This window comes from Penaeus vannamei, chromosome 34 (genome assembly GCF_042767895.1).
Source record: "Penaeus vannamei isolate JL-2024 chromosome 34, ASM4276789v1, whole genome shotgun sequence".
Classification (NCBI taxonomy): Eukaryota; Metazoa; Arthropoda; class Malacostraca; order Decapoda; family Penaeidae; genus Penaeus; species Penaeus vannamei.
In genome coordinates, this window is record NC_091582.1 from 14,455,234 (window position 1) to 14,469,153 (window position 13,920).

At 44.0% G+C, this 13,920-nt stretch overlaps 1 protein-coding gene across 1 annotated transcript in view; it reads right to left on the minus strand.

Annotated features, from left to right (window-relative positions):
• Window positions 1-9,599: 9,599 nt before the first annotated feature.
• The window catches only part of LOC138859195 (spidroin-2-like), a 6,195-nt gene continuing 1,874 nt past the window's right edge, over window positions 9,600-13,920 (minus strand). The window contains exon 2 of the mRNA XM_070113355.1: window positions 9,600-11,415. Coding sequence (XP_069969456.1) covers window positions 9,886-11,415 — 1,530 coding nt within the window. The 3' untranslated portion in view covers window positions 9,600-9,885. The remainder of the gene's footprint in view (window positions 11,416-13,920) is intronic.

Consider the following 13,920-nt stretch of genomic DNA (forward strand, 5'->3'; position numbering starts at 1 on the left):
CGGATGAGCCGACGAGGTGGTTTCCCTTGAACAGTTTGCAGGTGTAAGTCCCAGCGTTGTTGGCGCCGTTGAAGTTGTGGAAGACGAGGTAGGCGTGAGGCACGTGGGTGCCGCTGCCCAGAGAAAAAACGCCCACATTGCTATTCCACGAGGGAATTGGTGCTTGGGAGTCGTGCCACTCCAGCCTGTAGTGGTGCAGGTCGTCCGTGGTGGACACGTGTGCCCTGCAGTACACGAACACGTCGGCCATGGGTGCAATGGCCACTTGTGTGCCGTTGACGATGACTGCTTGATCCGAGGACGTGGAGTCCACAGGCAGCGAACAAGACAGCGAGGCCAGGAACAGCAGGACTGCGCCACTCAGGAACATGGCACTCGTCTTCAGTTGGCTGTGGCTCGCCATGGCTGTCGTGCTTTCGGAATGGATTGCGAGCGAGTTGCTTTCTGCAGAGCGCCAGCTGATGTACTAGTGCAATGGACTGAAGACCAATTGCCTCCCGTTTTATAGCGATCATGTTGACTTCGCACGACGTTTTGGCCTGCCACAAACGTCACGGGTATCCTGTAAACGTTCTGGGAAGAACGGTTTTTAAGAATACGTTTGCGTTATCTGCAGTGGGCGTGTCCGAATATCTTTATCGCAAACCATATCTTCCCTACAGGTAATACTACTCCCGAGATATCCGAGAGAAGATCGGGCTAGTTATCGCTTACTGTTTTTTTTTTTTTTTTTTTTTTTTTAATAACTGAATGCAGTTTTAATGTATCCATACACGGTAGCCTTACATACATCAGTGTTTTGGTAGATATGGGATACAGTGGTTACTTTGCATCCAGTACGCAAGCCTTGATATACAAGGTTCTCATGAAACGGGTCCCAGATATATAATTCCTTATCTTTCATTATCTATGGATTGTGTTCCCTCCTTGCCTCACGGACTTGCCTCACGCTCGACGCAGCTTCACTTCCGCTCGATTCTCTCCGCTCGGGTTGGGAATGGGTTTGCGTTCGATATGAGGATGCCCGAGTGAAGCGGAGTCTGAACAGGAGAGCTAAATTTTAATATTTTAACATTTTCCTCTCATTGTTGTTTCCGTCTTAATTTATATATCAATGTCAGTGACTCTGCTTATCCATTTCAGAAATGACAAAGCTTTTCTAACAGTAATGACTCTCTTTCCAAGGCTCCTCTCGCGAAGTTCCTTGGCTGAAAATTCGCGCTTCTTGTGTGAACTTGTGTATGTGTGCATGTCTGTGTGCACTTTTGAGAATGTGAGTGTACTTGTATGACGTGAAATATTCATTTAAAATGTATGCTTTAGTATTTGACATTATTTGTACGCTCGGTCTTGTCACCGAAGGAAACGACAAGTCATTGATATTATGGATTTAGTTTCTATAAATATACCTTAGTTAAGAAATCCGAGTTTGATATTTATCTCCCAAGTCCATTCACTGATAACCGCTACTCTAGAATGTGTTCATGAATGTACGTATGATATGCATGTGCCCGTTCATGTATTGGTTCGAGAGAATTCGAGCCAAAACGTAACGTTATAACACCTGAATAACAATATTATGCACCTCCTTGAAGCACGCCTTACCATGTTTGAAACGTGGTGCTGCAATGCGCTTCCCATAACAGCAACTAACGAGTGACGTGTTACTGTTCTTATCCTCATGATCATAATTGTTACCACGTTATTTGCAAGAATATAAAACGTCATGTCACATTTCGGAATACAAAAGCTTGTTCTAGTTCACATGAGATTTGAAAAGTGCGCGAAGGTATCTGAGGACGACAGAGCCACTGGTCTACGTTCATTTTCGGAAAGGAGCTTCGCAAGACTAAGGGATTAATAAGATGAAGTGAGTCGCAGATGAGGCAGGGATGCGCCAACGGCAGAGCAAGAGTGAAAACATTTCTCTAAAACACTGATATCCATAGACTTTCACATAATTTATGGGCGTATTATTTCGAGTACGGTTGAGGAAGAGACGGAATAGATGCACATTATATGATTAAGCCATATAAATCACCGGTCTGATTCTCTTGTTATCTGATGTCGCACACATCTCCGGGATACGTGACTTGTGGCGTTCAAAAGATAGGGTCAAATAGCTTATCTTCGCCCTCCTTGTGTTGAACGATAATTAACGCGTTAACGGAAAAGGCCTTGTGATAGGTGGGTGCGCGCCATTCTCTGTTTATTTCATATCCATTGTATCTTATGATTCGTTCATAAGTTGGTCGAGTTTGTTTAAAAGTCTGATGGTAAAGTAAACCTTCCTATTTCTGTATTGTATGAATTCATTTGTTAGCTAAGCAGTTACAAGGTGTGATGCATTTTCTACCTGAAATGTCTGCATGAAATGATGTTACAATTAATCCTGGTTTGTCTCTTCCTTTTATGTCTGTGTTTTTGATGTGTCTATATACAGAAATTAGAGGTTGGGAAGGAAAGTTATAGGCTCACTAAATGATTACATTTAATGGTTTGTTTGACGCATAGACTACTTAATAAATAAATAAATAAAAGAAAAGTTGTAAAGGAAGATAAATATTATATAAATAGCTGCTAATAAATATGCTCTTGAGATTCAGTAAAGCGATGTGTTCTGACTATCGGGCCGAGGACTGCGAGACGGTGACGGCGGATGAGCCGACGAGGTGGTTTCCCTTGAACAGTTTGCAGGTGTAAGTCCCAGCGTTGTTGGCGCCGTTGAAGTTGTGGAAGACGAGGTAGGCGTGAGGCACGTGGGTGCCGCTGCCCAGAGAAAAAACGCCCACATTGCTATTCCACGAGGGAATTGGTGCTTGGGAGTCGTGCCACTCCAGCCTGTAGTGGTGCAGGTCGTCCGTGGTGGACACGTGTGCCCTGCAGTACACGAACACGTCGGCCATGGGTGCAATGGCCACTTGTGTGCCGTTGACGATGACTGCTTGATCCGAGGACGTGGAGTCCACAGGCAGCGAACAAGACAGCGAGGCCAGGAACAGCAGGACTGCGCCACTCAGGAACATGGCATTCGTCTTCAGTTGGTTGTGGCTCGCCATAGTTGCTGAGTGTTTGCTAGGAATCAGGAGCAAGTGTTGTGTGGAGCTTGTGGTGCGCACACCAGTGGACTTATGAGCAGAAGCGTCAGCGCCGACCTTATATATCATTCATGTCGATTTCATATGACGTGTGGCTATGGACATCTACGTCACGGGTATCCTGTAAACGTTCTGAGAAAATAATAATAGTGTTATCAGTCGGGGGCGTGCCCCGTGTTCCGTCTCTCCATCTGGCGGGATTATTATCACCTCCGATCGTTTGCTCCCAACATGCTTGCAACTGTACTTAATCCAGTGAAAAGTTTCGGAAATGGAGGCATGTTATGGCAAGGAAGCACTACACACATAGTTTTTATCTGTCACCTGGTATGTTACTGCCATTCGTTACATTAATCCCAATATCCTAACATCACACTTGGTACAGAGAGCGTTGTAATGCATTTACAAGTATAAGGGTTTATTAATGTAGATGACGGCAAAAGGAATATACAATTTGAATAATTTTAGAGCTTACGCCAAATGTATAGAAAATTCCTTTCTTAAAACGCTTATAGTTATATCTGAACTAAATACAAATCCCTGTTCACAAATAGTACCAGTCTTGGTAAAGAAATGGACAAAGTTATCAAACTGAAGAATTCTTTAGATGTAAATGATCTTATGCCTTAGAACAAATCAGAATGAAATCAAATGCATGGACGTTAAACACCGATGATCATAATGATGAATTTCATATATATATATATATATAATATATATATATATATATATATATATATATATATATATATATATATATATATATATATATATTTGTATACAAATGTTTATGCAAACACATATAGACACACCCACAGACATCCACCATATATATATATATGTATATATATATATATATATATATATATATATATATATATATATATATATATATATATATATATATATACACCATTATATCAAATACAATATATGTATAATGTCTGTATATATATGTATAGCTATATATGTCAATACTGTATATATATATAAATGTACATAGATGTGTACATATGTATGACACAGTACTGATACACACACACATACCCCCCCCCCCCCGAATATATATAAACATGCATACATATATACACATACACATCCATATATTGTATTTAGTATAATTATGTGTGTGTGTATATATATATATATATATATATATATTATATGGTAGAAAAATCCACAATGCACAAACTAGATTTATTGAAGAATGTGAGACAACAGTTTCGGAATCGTCCTCGATTCCATCTTCGGGTGGAAGATGGAATGGAAGACGATTCCGAAACTGTTGTCTCACTTTCTTCAATAAATCTAGTTGTGCATTGTGTTTTTTATACCATAGTATCAACACGGTAGAGTGTTTTTCCATTCATATATATATATATATATATATATATATATATATATATATATATATATATATATATATATATATATATATATATATATATATGTGTGTGTGTGTGTGTGTGTGTGTGTGTGTGTGTGTGTGTGTGTGTGTGTGTTTGTCGATCTGCCCAAGCTACGACTTCCTAGGTCGTCCCACAGGCCTCCTCCACCTAGGGTTGTCTCGAACAGAGACAACCTGGTAGGCAGGATCATCCTGAGGGAAGCGAGCCAGGTGGCCGTAAAGCCTGAGTTGGCGATCACGGATTGTGCGGGTAAATAGGATCTGTGCCAGTCTCACTGTGCAACTGCTGGTTTGACATATAGTCCCGCCAACATTACCCCATGATCCGGCGCAAGGACCTATTACAAAAGGTTCAAGGCGAGTCTCCAAGGCACAAGATAATGTCCAGGTTTCATTACCGTATAGCAAAATTGGCATTATCAGGGCCTTGAAAACTCTTAGCTTGGTCCTTCTGCACAGGTACCGACATCTCCAAATACTTCTTGTCGAGAGAGTTCATGACCCCTGCTGCCAGGTCAATCCGTCTGCTGACTTCCTGGTCTGACAGCCCAGAGTTATGAACTACACTACCAAGGTATGTAAAACTCTCTGTGACCAGTGTCCTCGCCGCAAGCAAGCACCGACTAAATAGGTTCTCCTAGCAAGTCCCCAAAGTCCTGGATCTTTGTCTTGGTCCAGGAGACCACTAGACCCAAGGGCTTCGCTTCATTATAAAATGCATTGAGACCCACCACTAAGGATTCCAAAGACTCAGAATAGCAACATCAGCAAAGTCAAGGTCGGTAACCTTGATATTGACCAGAGTTGCTCCACAATGACTTTGAACAGTAGCTCTGCCCAGTATCCAGTCCATGCAAGTATTGAAGAGTGTTGGTGCAAGGACACAGTCTTGCCTCACTCCTGAACTGACAGGAAAGAAGCTCGACAGGCCCCTACCACACTTTACAGCACTTTCAGTACCGTATCAAACGCCTTCCTGAGGTTGATATAGGCTGCAAGAAGCGTACACCCGAACTCACGACGGCGCTCTATAATGATCGAAGCACTAGGATACGGTCTATTGTGGACTTACCAGGAGTGAATCCAGATTGTTTCGGCCTCTGATGCCTCAGTAGGTGGTCTCTGATATGCCTCAGAAGGATGTGGGCAAGAACCTTCCCTGGTATACTGAGCAGTGTGATGCCTCGGTGATTGCTGCAGTCCCATCGGTCCCCCTTCCCCTTACAGAGAGGGATGATCACACTCCTCAACAGGTCAGGGGGAACGGTACCAGACTGCCAGATGGCAGCCAGGATAATATGCAACCCCTGCGCCATCCAAGTTAACTTTTGGTAGGTCAGTCTGGTACAACTGCTCAAAATACTCAGCCCAACACTCTTGCACTGCAACAGGATCTGATATGATCTGGCCACCTACTGAGCGAACTGCTGTCACCTGTGAAAAGGGCTTGGAGTTCAGTTTCTCAGGGCTTGGTATGTAGGACGAAGGTCATTTACTAATAAATGACCTACCTCCTCTGCAAAGCTCCTAATAAACTGTTCCTGCACACTTGGGAAGAGTACAAATCCCGATCCCCCGTCAGACGAGCCGCATTACCCATAGCACTGTACCATGTCTAGTATTGTGGGTCTGGGCACTGGCACCAGGAGCCAGAAATTCTCAATTTCTGGGACCTAGCAAAGTCCCGAAAAAGGAGGCTATTCTCGCTGCTGGTACCAGCTCCCGAACCATGGGGACTGACAGACATCTCATAGCCAGCTCAGTCACTGCCAGATACCGCATTGGTCACCCAGGACAACCCAAATATCTCGCTGGGGACACCTGTCTGGCACAGACACTAGCTGGGCGTAGAACATCTCTTTCACGTCGTCTACAAACATCGGTAGGAGTGTACACAGCAATAAGAGACATGAAGCCAAATGCTAGCTTCAGTCTCATTACCATTGGACACTCATTGACTGGAGTCTGCTGGAGATGGCCATGGTTACTCCCTGATGGTGACCGTCGCTGCGGCCTGACCAGTAGTAGGTGTAGCCACCTACACTGATCGGGCCGCTGCCAGGTCTTTTCACCTCTGAAAGAGCAGCCACCTCCACTCTCAGCCTCCCCAGTTCCCTCGACAGCAGAGGCAACCGATCATCCTGACGCAAAGAACGGATGTTCCAAGCCTCCCAACGGGATCCACAGCCCGCCTCTCTTGCTGGGTGGGAGGAGCAGTTCCCCTCCTCCCAGCATTTCCAGATATACTAAACACTGCCGATGGTTTTTATCTGGGGGATGGAGGACTGGCAAGGCCCACCTCCCCCGAGCCTCCCATTAACCCCAGAGGGCAGGAGTTGGTACAGGGCCAGGGCGTGTCCACACGCTGGTGGGCCATGATCCTGTACCTCTAAGGCCTCTTGCTGCTCCGAGATCCCCCACATTTTAGCCTGGAACCGCAAGGTACCCAGTTTGCATGGAAGGCCACGAGGATGCACAGCAGGAGTCTCGATGATGGAGAGGCTATGCACTGGCAGGGGAGGCTTATGCAGTGCTACTCCCTTTTTTGCACTAGGCTAGCCAGCAGTGGCAGCTGCAAGCGAGAAGGCATGCAAAGCTCTTAACACTAACTAGACTACCATGCCATCGCTTCAGACCACCCTGCACATGACTCGCTATGGGACTTCATGAGACCCTGCGCCTCTTGTTGAGGTGTGATTTGCATCCAAGGGAGGAAAAGGTCCTTTTCCTCCCTTGGATGCAAACCATATGCCACCATGCTGGCCCAGTGCGGGCTAGGGGTCCTCATAGTCGCCCTTTACAACAGTGACATACGTTGTAAGTATTCTTTTCTTATTGGTTTAGGTAGCCTGCAATCCAACAGTTTACTACTTTCTTTTCAGATCAGCACAGGAAGTACACATATCAATGCATTCTAACACTATGAAAAATCTGCGTTAAGTGCTGGACTGACACAAGGTAAGTGTGTCAAGAGTGTGTGACATTTATGATTCAGTGGTCTCAGCTTATCCTGGAAGCTGTCCACATACAAAGAGGGCGAAACGGCCTACAAGCCGAGACACACACAAGCAACTTGTCCAAAACTGGCCAACTGATTGAACAGCGTCTGGCGAGCGGTTCGACGCAAAAAAAGCAGAAGGAGTACGAGGCAGAATCCCAGAGTGTGGATGGAAATGTTGAATAAATGAGGGAATTCATCATGAGAGTTCTTTTCAGTCCCATGGAAACGTTGGGAAGAATTATATGAATAGATTTTCTAATAATAGATTGTAACTCAAGCTGATAATCAGAGGCCCAGACGTCCTAATATGAATGTGCGCCCTTAATAGATTGTCCATTGAGACATCGTGCGTTATACCTAGAATGGAAATGCAATTCTAATGGGACCATTCAGCCGCGTCTAACGTTTCCTTTTGCATAATCTTGATGCCAACGGGGAATGTCGAATTCATTTCCTTTACGTAAATAGACGTGGACATGTACAATACATTCAAACACAAAGTATAAAGCAGCTTAATTCCTTTGAGGAATTAAAACATCAATTTATCAGTGAGTGAGATAAGAACCGCTGCGATCTGATTCCTTAGCAATAGAGAATTATGGAATGTTCATTATTTTACACGTATGTATGCATATTTGTATGTTTGTGCTCGTGTGTGTTTGTGTGTGTGTGTGTGTGTGAGAGAGAGAGAGAGAGAGAGAGAGAGAGAGAGAGAGAGAAAAGGAGAACATCTGTGGTTACCGATATTTATTTATCACAGATCAATTCTTGGTTTTCGATTTTTTCTATAGATAAAGGTACGGAGAAATAATTCATAAGCTCATGTAGCGAACTCGTTCCTGCAGGAGCGGTGGGGCGGCCTCTTCCGGCCGTGAGGCGAGCACATGCAAGGATGTCTCAGGCGCTCTTGATCGAAGTTTGTGATTCTCAGAAGATGCTCAGATAAGAGGTGATAAGAGCGGGGTGGCTACCTCGTGAACTAACCTCGCTTGACTTACGCTGTCCATTCATGCCCAGCAGCAAGACAATGCTGCAGTGAGGTTCCCGCCCGAGACCCGCTTTCTGTCCGACCATTCCGGAAGGAGCCGCTGACGTCACTGGCATCGGCCCGGACTCGCCCCCGAGCCGTTCAGCGAAGCGCTGTGACGCCACGCGCCCTGGCGGTTGAAGGCGCGCGAAGCGAGTTGAAGACATGAGTCGGGGATGTTTTCGGTGACGTCAGACTGAAGAACGCGAGCTCAAATCAGTAATATTGTTGTGCATTTAGATATATAGATATGTAGAGAAATATAGAACGATTATCAATTAACTGTTATCTCTACATTCATAATACTCTAATGCATTTAGATATACTGAGTATAGAAAGATTAATCAATTTACAGTTATCTCTACAGATAAGCCTTCAAGAGCTGCAGGAACAATACATTAATTCATCACCCACGTCGCAAACGCTGACAGTGTCTTCAGCGAAGACTGTTTTAGTTCCGATCCGCATCCGGATCCGGATCCAAGGACTTTTAAAGGATTCCAACCGCGAGCCTATTTCCTTGGCGGAGGTATGCGTTCTCTGAGTGCTTCGAATTAGTATTATTTCTATCATTGTTTCTATTATCATCACTAACATTATTGTTATTATTACCATTATCATTATCACCATCATCATCATTACCTATATCGTTATCAGTATCATTAACAGTAGTAGTAGTATTATTCTTATTGTATTATCATTATTGATGTTATTGCTATTCTAATCATTATCATTGCTATCATTAGTACTATAATGATCATTACAACTATTAATATCATCTGTTATCATCATACCATTAGTATCATTATCATTATCATTATTATCATTATCATAATTGTTATTATTCTCATTATTTTCATATTATCATTGTTATCATTACCATTACTTGTACAAAGCGTATTACTAATTCTTCCCGTGTTATTTAATAGTTTATCATACTGTAAATCGAATAAAACCGTCAAGCCTCATACAAAGCATGGGTAGTAAAAGTAATATTCTCTTTCTTAAACGTCTCTGACGACTGAAGGCAAAGTGCCAGTCATCGGGGGAAGAAAAGATAAAAAGTCTAGTGGTTTTAATTTTTATTCCCAATTCTGGCTTCCTCATTCTTCCCACAACTGTCTATCTTCATAATTACCATTGATGCTATTTATAATCATTGTTATTATTAGCAGTATCATTACCACCATCGTTATTGATACTATCTTAGACATCTTTCGTCTAAACGAAATGTATTAATCAGACAATTATTTCCTTTCCATCGCCCTTAGATTGCTCAGTTCTCTCTCCCTCTTGCACGCCCGCCTTTCCCTGCCGCCTCTCCGCTCCTCTCCTGCGGGCCAAGGCAGCCCTACGAGGAGCAGCACTGGAATTGGCCCGACGCATCCCTGCAGAAGAACCGGCACACGCCCCCGCTCCCGGGCCGAGTTCCTGACGCTGAGCCGGTGCCCAGGGGGAAGCGGCCGCCTGAACCATTCGGGATTTGGCCCCCGGGGCCCGGGTTCGCGGGAAACTGGCTGCTAGGGAATTGGTTGTTGGGAATCTGGTTTGTGGGAAACTGGTTGTTAGGGATCTGGTCTGTGGGGAATTGATTGTTAGGGATCTGGTTTATGGGAAACTGGTTGTTGGGGAATTGGTTGGGGAATTGATTGCCAGGAAATTTATTGTTGGGGAATTGGTTGCCAGGAAATTTATTGTTGGGGAATTGGTTGCCAGGAAATTGGTTGTTGGGGAATTGGTTGTTGGGGAATTGGTTGCCAGGAAATTGGTTGTTGGGGAATTGGTTGCCAGGAAATTGGTTGTTGGGGAATTGGTTGCCAGGAAATTGGTTGTTGGGGAATTGGTTGCCAGGAAATTGGTTGTTGGGGAATTGGTTGCCAGGAAATTGGTTGCTGGGGAATTGGTTGCCAGGAAATTGGTTGTTGGGGAACTGGCTATTAGGAAATTCTCCAGCAGGGAACTGATTTGACGGAAATTGGCCGTTGGGGGTCAGACCAAGGGGGAGCTGACTCGGGGGAAAGGCGCTGCCTGGAAGCCCGTTGGGGAAGGAGCCGACGGGCGGCCGAAGGGGACGGAATTGTCCCGCCGGAATCTGGTTGCCTGGGAAGAGCGCGCCCTGGAATGGGCCGGGAGGAAACTGGCTGGCCGGAAAGGGTTCACCTGGGAAGAAATTGGGCGCCGGCTGGCCGCCAGCCGGGAATTGCCCGCCCAGGAAGGGGCTGACTGGACGAGCTGGGAATCCATCGCCCTGGAACTGGTTGGCTGGAACAGGCGGGAATACATCAGCTGGAACTGAGCTGTCGGGAATTCCATCGGAGGGGAACTGGCCAGCGAACGCCGCCTGCCCATTGCCTTGGGCGTCGCCCTCGGCTGGCCGGAGGCCGGGGTCAATCAGTTCATCCTTGGATCCTTCGGTCGAAGCTCCTTCACCGAGCGCCTCGGCCAGCTGCTCGTCCTCCTCGCCTCCGGGGAGCTGCTCTGTGCCCTGTAGATCCACTCCGGGAGACGAAGCTTCCGCCAGCGCGGCGCTCTCTCCCTGCTGTTCAGCTGCCTGGGCGTCGTCGGCAGCTGGCTCTTGCCCCGGGGCGTCTCCATCGGTAATTGGCGAAGGCGAGGCAGCATTCGCTCCTTGAGGCATTGGCGTGGTCGCCGGCGCCTGCGGTGTGGTCGACAGGCCAGCACTCGGCGCTGGAGGGACAACAGGGCCCTCGGCATCGTCCAGAGGCGAGGTCGTGGCGGTGGCGTTGACCAGAAGGAACGAGCCGTCGGGCGCGGCCGTCACGAGCAGGCCCCCGACGGACGTGACCGAAGGAGGGCCGTTCGGGAGGCTGGACTCCGTCTCGTTGTTGCCGACAGCATGTTGGAAGAGGTCGTGGAGCTCCTGGGGAGGGAAGGGAAGGCCTTTGAAGCAAGGAGGCAAACAACACAGACACAAGCGGCCGCCGCCAAGGCTGGCGGGGCATTAGAAGGGCATCCGAAGGCGCTGGACAGGCCGGCGCCCCGTGCCCCGCCCTACGTCAGCGCCCGTCGCGGATTGCAATGATAGATCTGGAAATGTAAATTTTCCTTATCATTCCCATTACTATTATCGTTATTGTTATGGTAATTATGATGATATCATTGATTAGCATTATTGTTAAAATTATTGTTGTTATTAATGTTATCATTATTACAATAATTTGTATAATTATTATTGATATTGATATCACTATTATCATTCTTATTCTTATTATCTTTGATATTATCACTATTAATATTATTACTATCATTATTATTATTACCTTATTTCATTATTATTATTCTCAACTATATAATTAGCATATTATCATTATCAATCTAATTAGCATATTATTATTATTATCAATATAATTAGCATATTATTATTATTAATATCATTATTATACTATTATCCTTATTACTATTATCATAATTGTTATCGTTATCATTATCATTATTTTTTTATCGTTATTATTATTATTATTATTATTATCATCATTATTATTATTACTACTGCTATTATCATAATAATAATAATAATAATAATAATAATAATTATTATTATTATTATTATTATTATCACTATTATCATCATCGTCATTATTACTATTACCATTATTATTGATATTGATACTATCATTATTATTGCAATCATTATCATTATCACAATAATAGTAATAGTAATGATAATAATAATAATAATAATAATAATGATAATAATAAGTACTGCTTTTACTAATATTGTTATTGTTAGTATTGCTATTATCATTATTGTTATTATTACAATAACAGTAATAATAAATATTATTATCATCATTACTGCAGTAATAATAAACATTAAACCTGTATCCTATACCTTGAAAATATTGGAAAGAATTATAGATGTCAGAGTAAGAGCGGAAGTAGATATAGGGAAAGAGCAGCTTGGATTTATGAAAGGAGGCGGAACATCTGATGGAATACCTTGTCTTAGGCAGGCGATGAAAAAATTCAGAGAAAAGCAAATATATCTATATATGGTATTCATAGGCCTTGAAAAGGCCTATTATAGAGTACCAAGACAAGAAATTTGGAAAAGTCTGAGAGAGAAGATGATTCCTCAAAAGTGTTAGAATGATACGTGAAATGTACAGGAATGCAGCCACCGGGGTGAGAAGCTGTGCTGGAGAGACGGATAGCTCTGAGGTAAGAGTGGGACTACATCAGGGGTCGGCACTTGGCCCGCTTATCTTCAACATCATGATGGATGTGATGACCGGAGAGGTAAGAGACAGTGCCTTGGAGCATACTGTATGCTGACGGCATTGTATTGTGTGCAGAGAGGAGGGAGGGTCTAGAGATTGGAAAGTTGGAAAGGTGGAGAACAGCATTGGAGGAAAGAAGAATGAGAATAAGTAAGCCCAAAACTGAATATCTGTGCACCAGCATTGATGAGGGAAGCATAAGGATGGATGGAGAAGAGCTAAAGAGAGTACAGAAGTTCAAGTACTTGGGGTCCATAGTGGATGCTAGTGGGAACATGGGTGAAGAAGTGAAGCATCGAGTACAGGCAGGGTGGAACAACTGGAGGTCTGCCTCTGAGGTCCTCTGTGACAAGAAAGTACCTCTAAGACTGAAGGGAAAGTTTCATAGGGCAGTTATTAGACCAGCCATGTTGTGTGAAACAGGAACAGAGGAGAAAAGAATGGATTTAGTAGAAATGAGAATGTTGAGGTGGATGTGTGGGGTAACAAGAGAGGATAGGATTAGGAATGAGTACATAAGAGGGTCAACAAAGGTGGTAGAAATATCAAAGAAAATGCAGGAAGGGAGACTGAGGTGGTATGGACACCTGCTGAGAAGGAACGAAGATATTGTTGGAAATACAATGGAGATGAAGGTTCAGGGTGGACGGAGGAGGGGAAGACCAAGAAAGAGATGGCGAGACTGTATAAGGGATGACCTGCAATTGAAAGGAATCACAGAGGAGGAAGCACGACAGAAATCAGCGGGGGCTCGCCCGAAACGGCGACCCATATAAAAATGGGAGAAAGATGAGACTATCTATCATCATTATCATTATCATTTTGGTCGCTTATCTTGCCAGAACGATTGTCATTATTACCACTAAAATTATTTACATCATCAACGTTATAATCAGTATGTTTATTTTCCAGTCCATACCATTATGAGTATCATCTTTATTATTATTATCATTATCAGATACTTGATCATCTTCCACAGAGTGTATCATTCGAGCACAGGGCGCCGCACCTGCTTCATGCTAATAATAAATGATGATAGTACTAACAGAGGATCTCACTTTCTCGCGTCAAGATCTTGAAAAGAAGTGGCAGAGAAAGAGGATTACGACAGTGACATTGATGGTAATGACAGTGATTATAATGAA